The sequence below is a fragment of the Xenopus tropicalis genome, chromosome 8, assembly GCF_000004195.4.
Source record: "Xenopus tropicalis strain Nigerian chromosome 8, UCB_Xtro_10.0, whole genome shotgun sequence".
Lineage (NCBI taxonomy): Eukaryota > Metazoa > Chordata > Amphibia > Anura > Pipidae > Xenopus > Xenopus tropicalis.
In genome coordinates, this window is record NC_030684.2 from 79,060,939 (window position 1) to 79,078,716 (window position 17,778).

The window sequence follows — 17,778 nt, forward strand, 5'->3', positions numbered from 1 at the left end:
CAATTCCTATACCAAATGCAGACCTTGAAAAGCTAGGTAATGAAATTTATATGGAACTTTAAACCTCCCAGGGTTTCCAAAGCGACAGTGCTTGCACCAAGACAAAAGGGAGGTTTAGGAGCCCCAAATATGGGGAAATATTTCCAGGCAGCCCAATTAGCATCCATCCCCTTGATGTATGCTAACCCTCCTCCAAAATGGGTTACCATGGAGGAAACGCTTATCCACCCGGTAAAGCTAATAGCAACCCTATGGACACCTTATGTTCATAGACCAGATGGTTTAACCCCCATGTTAGAACATATATTAGGTGTCTGGGATAAGGTAAAACACAAAGCGAAACTATTCTCTCCCCATTACCCAGCAGTCCCGATAATTGGAAACCCCGAGTTCCAGCCAGGACTGAACAAGGTATCTTTCCAATGGTGGGAGGCCAAAGGTTTAACTGTATTGAGATACATGTACGGAATTTCTGGCCCCCTGAACTGGGACAGATTCCAACAACTATACTCCCCTCCCCCAGGAGAACTTTTCAGGTTCATGCAGGTGCAACATTACCTGAAATCTAAATTTAAAGGCAAACAGGTACCACCTTCCACATACCTGGAAATCATATGCACAAAATATCCTTATTCAAAAGGAGTACTTTCAAGCTATACAGTCTCTTATTGGAGACCAGCCTCCCACCAACCTTACCCTACGTAAGAGCCTGGGAAAGGGACCTGGGTCAAACATTAGAGGAAAAAGACTGGTTTTTAATATGGGATCAAACTGCACATAACTCAATTAATACCTCCCTGCTCGAGGCAGGTTACAAGGTTCTGCTACGCTGGTACTTGGTCCCATCCAGACTCCATAAAATTAACAACCAATGTGACCCACAATGTTTTAGAAAATGCGGAAGTGAAGGCACGGTTTACCATATATGGTGGCAATGTCCTAGAGTGCAGAGATTCTGGACCAGAGTATACCAAATGATATATTCTGTTACAGGTATAAATTTACCCAAATCGCCAGAACATGCACTATTGGGAAAGAAAATCCCCAACATAAACAAAAACGCAAGAACGTTAATAAATCAAATCTTCACAGCAGCCAAATTAACTATAGCCAAAGCGTGGAAATCCCCACTTTTGCCCATACCACAATTAAAAAATAAGATTAACTGGATACTAGTTAACGAAAAATTAACCAGTATAGTATTCTCACAGATAGGCAAGAACGGTTTCAAAAAATATGGGCTCCATGGCTACAATATTCTACCTCCCTTAGCTGAACCATGCCCTCACTTCTCATACAAGATAGAAGGAAATTTGTATGTTGGGGGAAATCTACTGAAAAGTCCCAAGAGACATATGAGTGAAGAAAACCTATAGGTAGCACCCGGATCTCGGTGAGAAGAATACAGAAGCTTCCCAACAGGATCAATCTGATATAATGTTTTGTTATAACACCAGTTTTTTCCCCACCGTTCCAAGTTTTGTTATCCACCTTTCACTCCCCAGCAAGCCGGGACCCTGAAAAAGCAAGATCCCGACTTGCCCACCCCTCACCCCCCTCCCTTACCTTTTCCCTTCCTCCCCACCCCCCACGCCCCTTTCCCCATTTAAAGAATGAAACATAACAAATATGTATAGTTAACAAATGAACAGTTTATTGATGTACCAAATGTAATACTACACAACAGTGACGAAACTGTTATACAATTATCATTTTCAATTAAAAAAAAAAAAAAAAAAATGCTCCAATTCTTTATAATTTTTTTTAACCACTCCAAACTGCATTCCATATTCCATAATACAGCTTATCCAATTGTTTTCTTTTCTATCTTTTCTCCTTTTTACTTCTGCTTTATCTTTCTTTCCCTTTAATTTCTCCACTTTTCTCATTGCTTCAACAGAATCTTGCTTTTTCTAACCTCATTTATAACTCCTCCAATACATCACATTTCCTTTCGTAAAATTAACATATCCCTTATTTCCCTTTTATAGGATTCCAAAGGGTTTTTGTTCAGACACTCATGTATTAGTATTCTTAAGAATCTCTTCTACCATGTCAATATAATACCACCACCTTCCCGCCTTTGTCTGCTTTCTTTATGCATATTTGATATGCATATTTGTTATTTTTTAAAAAAAAGGCCTTTTTTGTCTTTTACTTATATTCTCCTTATGTTTCATATTTTACCTTTGCCAGATCTTGCTTTACCACTTTTTTATACAAAACAATGGCGCTACCAGGTGGTATCAGTGGTTGAAAACCTACATTTTGTTTGAAGTCACTGTGCATTACTGTACTAACTGTCTTTCCTCCTGCCCCATATTCCCTTAATTCAATTTCATTGAACCACAGTCTATTGCACATTGTTCCAGTTCAGCAATTTCATACTCTTGTGTACTGAAATCTAGATGCATTTTCCTGCCATTGCAAATTCATCAGAATTAAAGGACAAGGAAAGGCTAAGTCACTTGGGGGTGCCAAAATGTTAGGCACCCCCAAGTGACTTTAATCACTTACCTTGTACCCCGGGCTGGTGCCCCTGTTAGGAGAAAAAAGCACCAACCTGGGGTACCTGTAGGAAGCGCATCCTCCTTCGTTTTACCGGGACCCCACGACCGGCGCATTTTGGCACCCCCAAGCGACTTTGCCTTTCCTTCTCCTTTAACCCCCCTTCTACAGGTATGGGATCTGTTATCCAGAATGCTTGGGACCTGGGGTTTTCCAGATAAGAGATCTCTCTGTAATTTGGATCTCCATAACTTGTCTGTTAAAAATCATTTAAATATTGTTTTGCCCCAATAAGGTTTAATTATATCTTAGTTGGGATCAAGTACAATGTAAAAATTAGAATTATTTGCTTATAATGGAGTCTATGGGAGATGGCCTTTCTGTAATTCGGAACTTTCTGGATAACGGGTTTCCGGATAAGGGATCCCATCCTGTACTACATTATCCTTATTTTCAATTTCTTGTACTGCAAAATATTTTTAAAGGCTTTCTGATGAATTTTGTACATCTACATAGGCATTGAAATAATTCATCTCGGCAGTAAGACGGAATTCCTTAAAATCTCTTTTTCATCAGAATCCAATACATAACTTCACAAATGTTATATCTATCAATTTTATATTTATATCATAACCAACATTTTCACATACTAAATCATTTTTAATATATTTAAACTTTCTTGATCAGTTTCTAGCGATATATCATTTATCTGGAATTAATTTATTTTATACTCTTTATCATATCAGACTCATTCTCCTCAATAGTTGATTCATTACTTAAGTTTTTAACCACATTAAAAGTTGAGAAATCTCATATGAGTATTTGCTCTCCTAGTGCTTCATCAAATAAAACATTGCTTCCATGTGGGTAAGGGCGTGACACATGGGGAGATTAGTCGTGCCGAAACAAATCTCCATTGTCGCGGGGGCCACGATTTGCTCAAGTTGCCAAATGTTCCTCTCAAGACAACTTCGGTGACTTTGTCAAATCGCGGCGCCGCGTATACCATCCCACCGGCAATTTACATTCTAGCCGGTGGAATGCAGGGAGATTAGTCGCCCACAACAACAGGGGCATGACTAATCTCCCTGTGTACCCCTGCCCTTAGCCAAATTCTTCTAAGAAATGGTTCTGGCCAAACTATGAGTTATTTACATTCTTTCCTTTCTTGATGCTTTTTCTTCTCTCCTCTTTGCTTTTGCCATACATGTAATATCATCATTCATACACGCAGCTAACTACTTCAGTAAGCAAAGTGTAAATATCAGCTGGTTCATCACAACTTTCTAGCCTTTCTAGCATTTTTTGCTTCTGTTTACTACCAGCAATGACCTTTGCCTGTACTGTGAATTTTCTCTCTTTATGCCATTGCTAGCCCTGATCTTCAACCTTTATGCTGATATCACTATCTGTCTCTACCTTGCCAAAGCCTTGTTTTTTGTCTCTCCCTGTGTCCTTGCATGCCTTTTCTATTAGACTGTTTCATTTTGCTCTCCCAGCTATAAGGATCCTTCTAAACATATACCAGTTATTAAAAATAGGTGTATCTCCTTTACATAACAGTGTTGAGTGAATGGGTCATTATTAAGCCCCAATCACTACCAACCAAAGCCTCAAAGCAGATGCAAGGCAGTCTTTAGGATCTTAAAAAGTAATACTGGTATGGGATCTGTTGTCCAGAATGCTCAGGACCTACGGTTTTCCAAAATTGGGTCTCAATGTTTTAAGTCTACTAAAAAATCATTTGAGTATTAATTAAACGCAAGAGGATTGTTTTGCCCCCATGAGAATGAATTATATCTTAGTTGGTATAAAAGGTACTGTATTATTATTACAGAATACAAGGGGAGAGCAAACTTTTTCTGTACAATTTTCGTGCAAAATTGTGTTCTGTTTTACTGGGGAATAAACATTACCAGGAAATGTCATAAATCCACCTATTGCCATCTACAGTACATCTACTCCTCCTTTGGACTTTGGAAAAAGGTCTTTATTCACTACAGTACATAAAAATAGTGATGAGCGAATCTGTCGCGTGAAATGTTTTGCAACAAAAAAAAATTGTTGTGCATGTCATTTTTTTGCTGCGTGCGATAATTTCTTTGGGCACGGGTGACAATTTTTTGTTGCGCGCTGAATTTTGGTTGCCTCTTTTGTGAAACATTCTGCCAATGGCGAAATGCAGGAATTCTCAATAAATCCTTGGCTAACAAGTTATTTCGCCCATCACTATACGTAAATAATAGAAAATTAAAAGGGAGTTTTGAACAGCCTGATTGGATAATTTCTGGTCTGTGCAACCCAGGAGAAAGGATATCTAAATGGTACATTTTTTTCTATAGAGAACAGTGGTAACATAGTGGCAGAGCTAAAAACATGTTAAGCATAAGTTATTTCACCTTCCCATTGACTTGGCATTTTGTAAATCATTTGAATCTCATACTGCTCCCACAATATGGAAGGCTCTGCCCTCCACATTATCCTTGTCCCCAGTATGAATATTCATCCACAACTGTTTGGTTACTTATACCTGATATCTCCAAACACATTTTAGGTTATGTGGACATGGGTCTGCAATACATGGTATCATAATACATTATTGACATCCATCAGTTTGGTGAACTGTCTCAGTCAGAAACATTCAGTAAGTACCAATGAGGGACGTATGTCTCTGAGGTAGAGCCACTCAATGTATCTAGTACTTTGGAGAGAGTCTTTATATTCTCTGACTGTCCACACTGCAGCATTGATAACCTGAGGTGCAATATACATTTTTTAAATTCTCTTTTTACTTTTTGTTTTTCATTTAAAAATTCTATCTAACCAGTTTTTCTTTTCCTTCAGTTCAATAAAAAGTATGGTCCTGTATATACTTTATATATGGGATCTATGCCAGCGGTGGTGCTGTGTGGATACGAAGCTGTGAAAGAGGCTCTGGTGGACAATGCAGAAAAGTTCAGTGGCCGAGCAGAAGTCCCCATAGTAAATCTGACCACTCAGGGATATGGTTAGTAGGGGTTTAATGTAAGTCATGTAGTTATATTACTAGGCTGTCATTTATCAGAGCTGTTCTTGTGAGATGTTGTTACTGGGCTGGGTAAGCAATAAACATAGACCTGCATGTTTATTCTTTTACATACATATACAGAGAGGTGGTTTCTAAACCTCATTTCTTCAAGCCTCACTTTGAGTTCCAATGTTTGTTTAGGTCCCCTTAGTAAATAACAGATTTAGAAAATGTTTATAACATTCACCTAGCTTTGTTAGTGAGAGTGTTTAGGGTATCACATATGCATTTACCCCATATTTCACCCTAACTGGCCTTTAGGCTGCCACTCCCTTACACCTGTAAATACTTAGGGGCCAGCCCCATAGTGTGGTTACCTGGGCTAGAGAGCTTTAATGAGAAAAGAACAGTCAAGTGGATCACCAACCTCTTTGAATTCTCAAAAAAAAAAAAAAAATAAGAAAAACACTTTCTTTTTATTTTTAATGAAGAATATTTCATACTGGTTTCCCCCTTTTGATTTGCTATTTATGTTTTACAGGTATTGCTTTTAGTAATGGAGAACGATGGAAAGAGCTGAGGCGTTTTTCACTTACCACCCTGAGAAATTTTGGAATGGGAAAAAGGAGTATTGAAGAACGTATTCAGGAGGAGATTCATTTTTTGTTGGAGGCGTTCCATGAGACACAAGGTGAGTACAGAAACCTTACCACATTTAAGCTGATTGTGTAGATGGCAGCTAGACAAGCAAGGATCATTTTGTGATGATGGAGAGAGCACATACTGGACAAAAAGTAAGTCTCAGTGGGAAAAATAATCTGCTTATATATAACAAAGGACCATCCTTTTAGCCTCCTAGTGCTCTTGCACTTGCATCCAGGTACCAGTAAAATCCCCCTACACTTCAGTAATCTGATATAACCACTAGCATGATTCAAAGTAAATACCAGAAGCTAGCAATGGGCTGGCTATATGAAAGCAATGTATAACAGATACTCAAACTTTCATTATCTAATTTTATGACTTTTCTACATGTATGTTTATGTATTTAACTTTATTGCCTTTATATCAGTGTCTCTGAAGATGCCCAAGTAGCTCTACATCTTCTTTTTTATTGATTTAAACCACATGCTCTGGGCTGCTGTCAGTTACCTGTCACCTGAGATTAGGGGCTAATCATTACTGTATATACAGAATATAAACTTCATGATACAAGACTGAGTAATATTTAATTTAATTAATTCAAATTCACATTACATGGCAGTTCAGAAATCAGTGCTGTTTGGTACAGATTTTATCATCTTCCCTCTGGCATCAGTTTATATGACAGGCCAGCCTTATTTTATGCTTAAAGGAGAAGGAAAGGCTAATAAAGAGTTAATCACAAGCTGCAGGCATACCTTCAGTTGTCTCAATAGTGCCCTTAAGTCTCCCCATATTTCACCTGTTCAGATAATCAGAAGCCAGACAGGAAGAAAAAACGCTGAGCTGTGTAGAAAGAAAGTTCCCATAATGCCTCACTCCTGCACAGACACCCAGACCAAGTGAACATGCTCAGTTAGTAAGACTATGAGTCAGCTTCCTGCTGATTGGCTCAGATCCACATTCCCAAGAGGGGGGGGGGTGAGTTATTAGCATTCTTGTGGGAGGGGGGAGCAGGAGAGAGGAGACAGCAGAGAGCTGCATGTCTCTGGCACATGAATTACAGACACAAGACATCTTTTCACAGAGAAGTCAGTGCAGCGTTTCTGTGAGTGCTTATGGCTGTATTTACATAGACCTTTCTGATAAAGCTTACTTAGTTTTTACCTTTCTTTCTCCTTTAATAATTTGAGGTGAGCCCTAAGCTTAGCTTCTCAACAGCTGCCAAGAGCACACTGAACATGTGCAGTGTCACTGACACTTCCAACATGGGGAGCTGAGCTCCTGTGAGGGCTTGAATGATTGCTGTTCTAGAGATGCTGAAACTTAAGGATGTTGTATTAAATATATAAAATATGACATATCTAACCATATTTGTTTTTAGGGTTTAGTTCTCCTTTAAAGCTACTATATCTCAGTTGAATTAAAGTAAATTACTTCTTTCATTTATAATATATATATATATATATATATATACCTATAAACAGGACCAGCACACCATTTCACAGCAATTCTTCAATGTATTCATTCACCGTGCGTTCCAACATTTCGGTCCTGGGACCTTTATCAAGGACATTGTGCAAGTGAAAAATACAAACTTAAATAATACAAGAAATTAAGAAACTCCAGTGACGTCATACTTTGCATAGACTGATTATCCAATGCTATCACAGTGCAAATCATATATAGTTAACCAATCCAATGGTATATAGTGTTAATACATAAAAAATTGCTTAATATTAGGCACATATATTCTTCACCCACATACTGGCAAAAAATATGAAGTCAAACATTGAATGACCTGTACTACTACTATGGTCATTTATATTATAAAGTGCCCGTGTGGGTTATCGTACTGTGGAAAAACTATTAGACAGTTGAAAAAACGCATGCACAGGGCAAGCATATGGGCGGCTCCAGGGTCGGACTGGGGGGTGCAGGGCCCACCGGGGCTCCCGCCCCAGGGGCCCTGCAGGTGCCCCAGCCGCGTCCCCTAACCCCCCCGAAGGGCCCCCGCCTGACGTCCTCCCCGAGCGCGTATAAATTGAACGCGTCGGGGAGGAACAGTCAGTAGCGGGGACCGCCGGCAAAGGTCAGACTGGGCCGCTGGGGCCCACTAGGGCCGGGGCCCACCGGGATTTTTCCCGGTGTCCCGGCGGCCCAGTCCGACCCTGGGCGGCTCTAGATCCAAAACGGGCCCGCAAAAGTAAAGAGAAGGATAAGGATAAAAAGCAGGATATAGCCCAACAGGCCGTAGCTAAACATTGGGCTGATGCCAAACAATCCAGCAGCATTTAGGTGTATGCCTATTGAGCATATACCTAGACGGTCAAGAGGAGGTCATTTAAATAAATTATTACAGTGGGAGGCCCCTAGGGGCCTCAATGAGCAATTGGTTTTTGTTTGTTGTAGGTATTTTTATGCTCGTTTTCTACACGTGTCACTTTTGTTGTTACTGTATACAGAGGGGGGTGTGGCTTTGACTATCGGGGAGTGACGTCATCAGTCTGTTTTTGGCGCCACTTCGGGTTTATCAAGGGGATTGTTTGTCTGATTTGCACTTTGAAAAAGGCTGTGGAAGCAGCCGAAACGTTAGCTATATGCTATAATAAATTTTCTTTTTTTGTTCCACACTAAGTCCTGCGAGTGCGGCTCATATGTTTGCATGTGTATATTTGTTTGACACTGCACCCAGGCATACTATATCCTTTTTAATGTGAGTGCCAGTTGCCATATATCTTTCATTATATATATATATATATATATATATATATATATATATATATATATATATTTACCATTTTCAAAGTAAAAATAATTAAATTTTTCGTTTTTAAGGATCTTTCTTCAGTCCGGCCTTTATCATTCGTCGCTCTGTCTCAAATGTCATTTGCTCAGTAGTCTTTGGAAAACGCTTTGATTATACTGACCAGAAGCTTCAGATTTTGCTGGACCTCATTGCTGAGAATCTACGACGAGTGGACAATATTTGGGTTCAGGTAGAGTTCTCTAAATACATAATTGTGTTCATTTAGATTACATAGTTACATACATAGTTACATAGGTTGAAAAAAGACCAGAGTCCATCAAGTTCAACACATCCAAGTAAACCCAGCACACACAACCCACACCTACCAATCTATACACTCACATACATAAACTATATATACAACCACTAATACTAACTGTAGATATTAGTATCGCAAAAGCCTTGGATACTATGTTTGTTCAAGAACTCATCCAGGCCCCTCTTAAAGGCATTAACCAAATCTGCCATTACCACATCACTAGGAAGGGCATTCCACAACCTCACTGCCCTCACCGTGAAAAACCCCCTACGCTGCTTCAAATGGAAGCTCCGTTCCTCTAATCTAAAGGGGTGGCTTCTGGTGCGTTGATTTATTTTTATGGGAAAAAAGAACATACCCTATCTGCCTATAATCCCCTCTAATGTACTTGTACAGAGTAATCATGTCCCCTCGCAAGCGCCTTTTTTTCCAGAGAAAACAACCCCAACCTCGACAGTCTAACCTCAGTTTAAATCTTCCATCCCCTTAACCAGTTTAGTTGCACATCTCTGCACTCTCTCCAGCTCATTAATATCCCTCTTAAGGACTGGAGCCCAAAACTGCACTGCATACTCAAGGTGAGGCCTTACCAGGGACCTATAAAGAGGTAAAATTATGTTTTCATCCCTTGAGTCAATGCCCTTTTTTATACAAGACAGCACTTTATTTGCTTTAGTAGCCACAGAATGACACTGCCTGGAATTAGACAACTTGTTATCTACAAAAACCCCTAGATCCTTCTCCATTAAGGATACGCCCAACAAACTACCATTAATACTACTAGATTAATATTGAAGAAGTACATTTTTATGTTTGATTGGAGATAGATGATGATGTTCATTATTGATGAGTTTTGTTAACAGAAATAAAGAAAGGGGGATCATTTATAAAGATTGATCAAATTTGCACTTGGGCAGTAACCTATGGCAACCAATCAGTAATTAGCCTTTTTCATCCAGATGCATGTAGGGCAATGTGAATGAGTGAGTGTTCCTTCTGGAGGAATAGGAATAGAGATCCAGAGGTTAGGATCAGTGAAATAAAAAAACATTTAAGATGAGAGAGAGCAGTGGTCACGAATGGTGTAACAAGACAAAGGCTCTAAGAGGAGCGGAGGAGACAACCAGGAATGTACAGGGAAACTAGCAAAGAAATGTAGTGAGAGCAGAGAAGTGAAGGGCTTTGAATCTTAGTAAAATAATTTTGTATGCTATCCTTTACTTAACAGGCAGCCATGCTAGAGAGATTACGTGGGGTTTAACAGGTTCCCCCTTGGAGAGAGCAGGAGTATCCTGGCTGCAGTGTTTAGGATTGATTGCAGGGGAGAGAGGTGAGAGTCTGGGAGGCCAGTTAGTAGAAGATTGCAGTAATCTAAGCTTGATAGGATAATGTCATGAATTACTGTTTTAGCTGTTACTTGTAAAAGAAAGGGGTGTATCTTGGCAATATTGCGGAGGAAAAAGCAGCAGGTTTTTGCAGTATTATTAATGAGGTTAGAGTAGGAGAAAGACTGGTCAAAGATAAACCCCAGGCAGCGTGCTGAATTAGCAGGGTTAATAGTCACGCCATCAATAGTAATGGTAAAAGGGGAGGAAGGTTGGGTGGGAAGACCATGACTTTGTTTTAGCTAGGTTGAATTTGAGGAGGGGTTGATTCATTCAGGAGGAAATAGGTACACTGCTTTTGTTGGGTTGCCTATAGCAACAAATCAGCAGGTAGCTTGTACTGGTCTCTTCACTGGTTGCTATGGTTAAAATTAATTGACTGATGAAATAAGTAACAACAAGATTTATGTATCTAACCACTAGTTTGCAGAAACAGCAGTTAGAAAAACCAGAATTGTTCTAATAACTTAGAACAATTAATAACTTAACTGAAAGTGCACAGTAGGTCAGGAGCAATCAAGTATGACTATGTATAAGTATGATACAGGAACAGTATACAAAATTATACATTATAACTGAGGATTTACAGTACTCACCTCTTCTTATGAGAACATATTTAATTCCCTCAAACAGCTACTGGAGTCCAGTGGAGTTCAGTGCTCAAATAACCCCCTGCATAACCCCTTAGACCACTGTTCATCTGTTTTCTGGTAACCTTATTATTTTCCTTGCCTTCAGTTTAACAAAGAAACCTAGATTTTTTTTGCTGTTGAACCCTTCTGCTTTGTCCTTTCTGTAGAACCAACATACTGTGATCTGCATGAATCCACTTTATTGGTGGTTACTTGTAGGTTTAATTAAGCAACAACCATAGGGCAGCAGTTTAGTGAGATGTTGCAAGCTAGTATCAATTTTCTGAAAACCAACATGAGACCGTGTATGTTACAGGTATACAATTTCATTCCCAAACTACTGAACATCTTACCTGGGCCTCACCACAAGCTAACTGAAAATTACAAGGCACAGTTGCGTTATGTGGAGGAAATTGTACAAGAACATGGGAAAACGCTGGACCCCTCTGCTCCACAAGATTATATTGATGCCTTTCTCCTCAAGATGGAGCAGGTATTCCTAAATACTTCACTTTTCTAAAGATAATAGGGGGAATTCATATAGATGAGTGGGCAAGTTGCAAAGATAAAAAATAAGCTGCAAACTTCAGGCTACAGTGAACATTTTCTTTTCAGGATTCCAGCATCACAAAATTTTGTACACGTTGCGAAGCAAAATTCTAATGATAAATGAAGTGATACTCTAATATAAATTGCATGTTTTTTTGTGCCAATTACTGCATCTGCTGTTAGCAAATAAAGCCCAATGTGCGGCAATAACAAATATTCAATAGAATATTAATTTGATAACAATATTTATTCTGTAATTTGTTTCAGCTATAGATAAATTAATAACCTAGAGTGCAGTAACTAAAAGATATTCTAATTAAGCTAATAAAGGTTTAATGTGAGTTACAATCATTAGTAAGGAAGCCATATTTCTTATGTGCTCATTTTTTTTGTTTTAAATAGGAAAGAAAGAAGGCACACACTGAATATAATGTACAGAATCTTCTCTCATGTAGTTTGGACATATTTTTTGCAGGGCAGGAATCTACAAGTAGTACATTGGGTTATGGGCTTCTCATCCTGATGAAGTATCCTCATATTAAAGGTAATTAAATTTGTTTGGGGGAATGAAATAAAGGTCATTAATCAAAAAAAAATATGAACAATGTGAAACATTCCTCCTTGGTGTGCATAACGTTTCCTTTGCACTAATTCACTATAGCTTTAGCAAACCCAGAAAATATTTTGCAACCCTCTCCTCCACTGGTAATGCTATAGCTGCCTTTATCTGAAAATTATGTTATTTTTTGCATAAAATACCACCTTTAAGCAAGATTTAAAAATCTGCTATGTGCAATTTAGATATGCAATGTAATAAATGAATGCTATCTAATGAATGAATGTCTAATGACAACATTTTCTTTATAACTCTCTTTGTGACACTTGTGCAATTGCATAGTAAGAAGTCCCTTGCTATTAATGTCTTACAAATTAGGCCACTTTTGATCTATATGGGACTGGCCACATATAAAACATGTTAATGCATTTAGAATTAGAATGGAATGACCCTTTACTCTATTTATTATTCTGTATATGTAGAGTTAGGTCTTTTACCTGCTATATTAGACTGACTCGGACACCTAATAACCACAGCATTTTGGTCATTTTGAAGTAGACTTGCTTTCATAAGAATTATACTCTGTATGCTAAATAGTAAAGAATTATACTCTGTCACTGTCATTGGGTCTTCCATTTGTTTGCTTCAGTTCGTGCCCTGTAATTTGGAGCTCTGCTGGCGAAAAGATACTCAGCTCTTATATAGAACTGACCATTTTTTCTATTACACATACATTACACAGGGCACCATTTGTCCATCTCTTTTGTTGTACTTTGTGTGGTGGGACAGACCAAACACTTTAAATGCTAACCAGCTAGAAGTTTATTGGGCAGCCTATGACACTGAATCTAAAACCAGAACTCCTTTTTTTATCATCCCCATGGCAATTCCAATTACGGTACATAACTACTTGGTAACCCAGCATAAGGGTTTGATTTTGTGTCCCACAAGAATCTATAAAAAATTCCCAGGGTACTTACATAAAAAGTTATGCTTGGTGTTTGCTGCCATCTACTGATGGAACTGCACTTAACCTTAACTGTATAAAATATGTTTAACCTTAGATGTTTATTATTCGCATTGGTTCCTGCCCTATTGTAGTTTACAAACAAATTCTTCCATCATATTCAAATACTACAGTATGGTTAGTTTAGTATTAGGAGGCAACTAGCCATGTATTCATGTGTGGGAGGAAAGTGAAGCACCCAGAAGTAACCCCCAGAGACATAGCAACACTGTAAAATGATAGCCGGAGTTCAGTTGAGGCAGACCCACTATGCAACAAAGAGGAAATTTATAGAAATTATTTTTATCATGGCAGCCATGATGCACAAGTCACAAGCAGACTCGATTTTAAACCAAACCTCTGATATAATGCACAAATGTTTTTGGTGAATCAGACACAATTGCATTAATTCATCCAAAATTACACTGTGCGGTGTAAATAAGCCCTTATATAACCAATAAATGTAAATATGATCCCAGATATGAGACCACTTGATCCAAACTACCTTGCATAAAATACCCATAAATCTGATGTTTCTATACTGGCCTGAAATAACCACCCCTCTGAGTTATCCAATACTATAAACTAGGGATGCACCAAATACAGGATTCGGCTCAGCCGAACTGAATCTGAATCCTGAAAATCATGTGACTTTTTGTTACGTAAACACAGAAGTTGAAAAACTTTTCTGCTGTCCTGCAAAAAAAATACAGTAGATGCATGCGCAGAAAAATTTCACAAGCACAATGGGTGTTCAACGGCTAAAGTTTATGCACATGTGCAAGGACATCACTTCTGGTTTCCAGTTTTCAATAAGAGAATATTCAAAATTGACAGCTCTGTATCATGTTTACCGATCACTAAAATAATAAACTTATATAGTTAATTTGGGTTAAGAAATAGATAACAGTCCGAGTTCAACCCTCATCCCCCACACACAGTATATATATATATATATATAATATATATATATATATATATATATATATATATATATATATATATATATATATATATATATATATATATATAATATATATATATAGAGAGAGAGAGAATAATGTGCCCCCTGTTGTAAGTTTATAGAATATTACCAAGGAGTTCCATATAAAAGCACAAGGCCACAGATATGGAGGCAGGGCAGGGAATGTAGGGTTGCCAGTTTCCCCCCTGCTGAAAGCTGGGCAGGGAGGTAGTCGCTATGAAGTGATGGTTGGCGAATGGTTGATCGCCGCATCAATCTAGGAAAGTCCTGCCAATTTTCCAAAAACTGGGGAAGCTGTTTTGACTAGAACAGTCCTTTTGAAACCTGAGCTAGCAGTCAAAACCGAATGGGTGGCAGCCCTAAGGTAATGCCTTAGGTACTGTCCCTAGCCTGCCCCTCAAAATACATCACTGCTAAGCAGCTTGCATCTATGTTTTTACATTGCACATTGCTCTGCACTTTGGCCTTGTTTGCTTTGCGGTTTTTTAAATTCATTTATATTGTGTATTTTCTTATATATTCCTACATAAGTTGTGAATCGCTTTGTGGATGCCTTTGGAAGTTCTTGGCTTTTCACACTCACCATGGTTATTGTGGGGTAATTATTAATATTTAGAACCGGTGTGCAGCTTACCTTGGTTTATTTAGTATTTTATTCAGCATATCATGGGTGTATATTTTACTGTCAACTTTAAATCTCTAGAAAAGGTTCAAGCAGAAATAGAAAGTGTGATTGGTCGATCCAGAAGACCATGCATGGATGACAGGGCAAAGATGCCTTACACAGAGGCTGTTATTCATGAGATTATGCGCTTCATTGATTTCTTTCCTCTTGGGGTTCCTCATAGTGTGACAGAGGACACATTATATAGAGGCTACGTTATACCTAAGGTACTATTACTGAATTGTTAAAAAAAGAAAATTAGTTTGACACAGAAAGTGTGCGTAAACCTGTTGTGTTTTTGTCTCCTTATAATAGGGTACCACTATATTTCCTTTCTTACACTCTGTACTTTTTGACCCTTCAATGTTTGAGCGACCACAAGAATTTTACCCTGGACATTTTCTGAACCAGGATGGCTCATTTAGGAAGAATGAGGGCTTCATGGCATTCTCTGCAGGTGACTTTCTCTCCATTTTGTTTGATTTCACATTGCTCTCTTCATAGTCCTGAACTTTCTTCACACACACACACACACACACGCGCACACACACACACACACACACACATATATAGTGTAGTATGCATTACTTACAAGGAGAATTTAAGCAAGATATCGTAAGGGCACATAAGGGTCATAAATTTGTTGGCTCAGTATGATGCTCCAAAAGCTTTAAAGGCCAAAGAACATTGGGTAACAATTGTTATTTGTTATTAAAATGAACACTGTATGTTTGCCTATGAAATAAAATGAAACTTCATGAACTTCATCAGCATTCTGTGGTTTCTATTGTCATACTGAAACTTCCATATAACCAAATGTCTTTGTATGATATATTCACACCATATTATACATATGGTAGGAGGATCAAACATACCTAGACTTGGGCAAGACTAGCATGGCAGTTTGTAAGAGCTAGTTATGAGATTGTGATTTTTAGCAAAAACTGTACAATCTCAATACCATGCACCCAGTTACCTTTTTTTTGTTTAATTTTTAGGAAAGAGAGCCTGTCCCGGAAAAAGCCTTGCACGTGTGGAGATATTCCTGTATCTGACCTCCATCCTACAACAATTTGACCCACAACCAGCACTTTCTCCAAAAGACATAGATCTGTCTCCTGAATATAGTGGTTTTGGGAAAATGGCTCCTTCCTTCCAGCTCAAGCTAGTTCCACACTAGATGTGCTCTTTATTTAAACACTACATTACACCAAAAAATGCATTTGTGAAAGTGTTCTATTATTCAAATCCAAGCAAAAGATTTTTTGCAAAACTGGCATCAAACTTGCGAAATAGCGAACTTCTTTGACATGCACAACTGTTTGACATGACCGCAACTTTTTTTTGATGTGACCACAACTTTTTTGACGCGACTGAGAATTTTTCCTCACTCGCTGAGTTTTTTTTCCACAACAAATTTTTCCACCAGTTACGCGAACAAATCCGCCAATGGCGAAATACGGAGTTTCGCCATGAATCCATGCCTGCCGAAAAAATTTCGATTATCACTTATGTTTACTTGATAACCCTATGATGGAAAAAATCAACAATAACTGATCTGTGCTCAGATATAAATGGAGTTTAGGGGCACTGGGTTTGGGAATACATATTAATGTCTGTCCTCCTTAATGATAATAAAGGATTGTATACAGCACCTAAGCTATTGCTAATGTTGGTAAATTTGGAATGTAATGGTTTGCTTGTAATGATAAGTGAATCTGTCCCATTTTGCCAAAAAATTCACAAAACAGCTGTAAAATTCTCAAAATGGTGAAAATTCATGGCTATCACTTCTTCTGACTAGTGTGACTTTTTTCCTCTGAAAAATTTTTTTTGCAGCGAATTTTTGCTGCCGTTTCGTGAAAAAAATTAGCAATAGCGAAATGCGGAATTTCATGAAACTGCTGAAAATTTTGCAAAATGCAGCTATCACATGTTGATGAGCATGACTTTTTTTTTATACAACTCTGATTTATTTGATGCGACCGCAACTTTTTTGAGGCATCGTCACCTTTTTTGACATGACCGCAACTTTTTTCTCACTTTGAGAACCAGGGCCGGAACTAGGGGTAGGCAGAAGAGGCAGCTGCCTAGGGCGCAACGATTGAGGGGCGCCAGGCAGCCTCTCCTGCCTACCCCTAGTGCTACTTTGTCATTGCCTCCGCCGCTTATCATTAGCGGTGGAGGCAATGACCGATTGAATCGCGGGGAGGTGGGCGGAGTTGGCCGACCGGGTTGCCTAGGGCGCCCGGTCGGCTTGGCCCGCCCCTGTTGAGAACTTATTTTGCATGAAATTTTTGCACCCTATGGTTAAAAAAAAATTGCCCATGATGAATCCATGCCTGGTGAAAAAGTTTACTCTCAGATCTCATAAATATCTGTTAACTGTTTGTTAAACATGTTGATTGTTTTCTTTCATGGAACACATAAATTGGAGTTTTAGATTTGTCCTGACATGTTTTTTTTAACTAAATAGTCAGTCTGCATGCGGCTGAACCTAATGGTTTACATGTTTGTTCCAATAAAATAAATATATATCAGTTGCCAACCCTGCATGAACTTGCTGGAAAATCACCTTGGCCTGATTTTATCTTTCATTATAGTTTAACCTCCAATAACCAATGTGTGCCATCATTTTACTCAATCTCAGGGGCATCTAAATGCAAGCCAGGATATATTCTCCAGAATTCTACTCGAAGCCGTCTCAGTCCTAAAGAAATTAACTAAAAAAGAAATTAAAAAAGTGTAACCAGAGAGAAAAGAAAACTTTGCAAAG

The 17,778-nt window shown here is 38.5% G+C and overlaps 1 protein-coding gene across 4 annotated transcripts in view; it reads left to right on the top strand.

Moving 5' to 3' along the window:
• Window positions 1–17,550, top strand: part of MGC69353 (uncharacterized protein mgc69353) — a 33,078-nt gene extending 15,528 nt beyond the window's left edge. For 2 of the 4 annotated variants that reach the window (XM_031890307.1, XM_031890308.1), the window contains exons 4-11: window positions 5,353–5,515; window positions 6,057–6,206; window positions 8,996–9,156; window positions 11,559–11,735; window positions 12,194–12,335; window positions 15,042–15,229; window positions 15,318–15,459; window positions 16,001–16,656. In XM_031890307.1, the coding sequence (XP_031746167.1) occupies window positions 5,353–5,515; window positions 6,057–6,206; window positions 8,996–9,156; window positions 11,559–11,735; window positions 12,194–12,335; window positions 15,042–15,229; window positions 15,318–15,459; window positions 16,001–16,182 (1,305 nt within the window). In that variant the 3' untranslated portion in view covers window positions 16,183–16,656. 4 annotated transcript variants of the gene reach the window in all.
• Window positions 17,551–17,778: the final 228 nt, after the last annotated feature.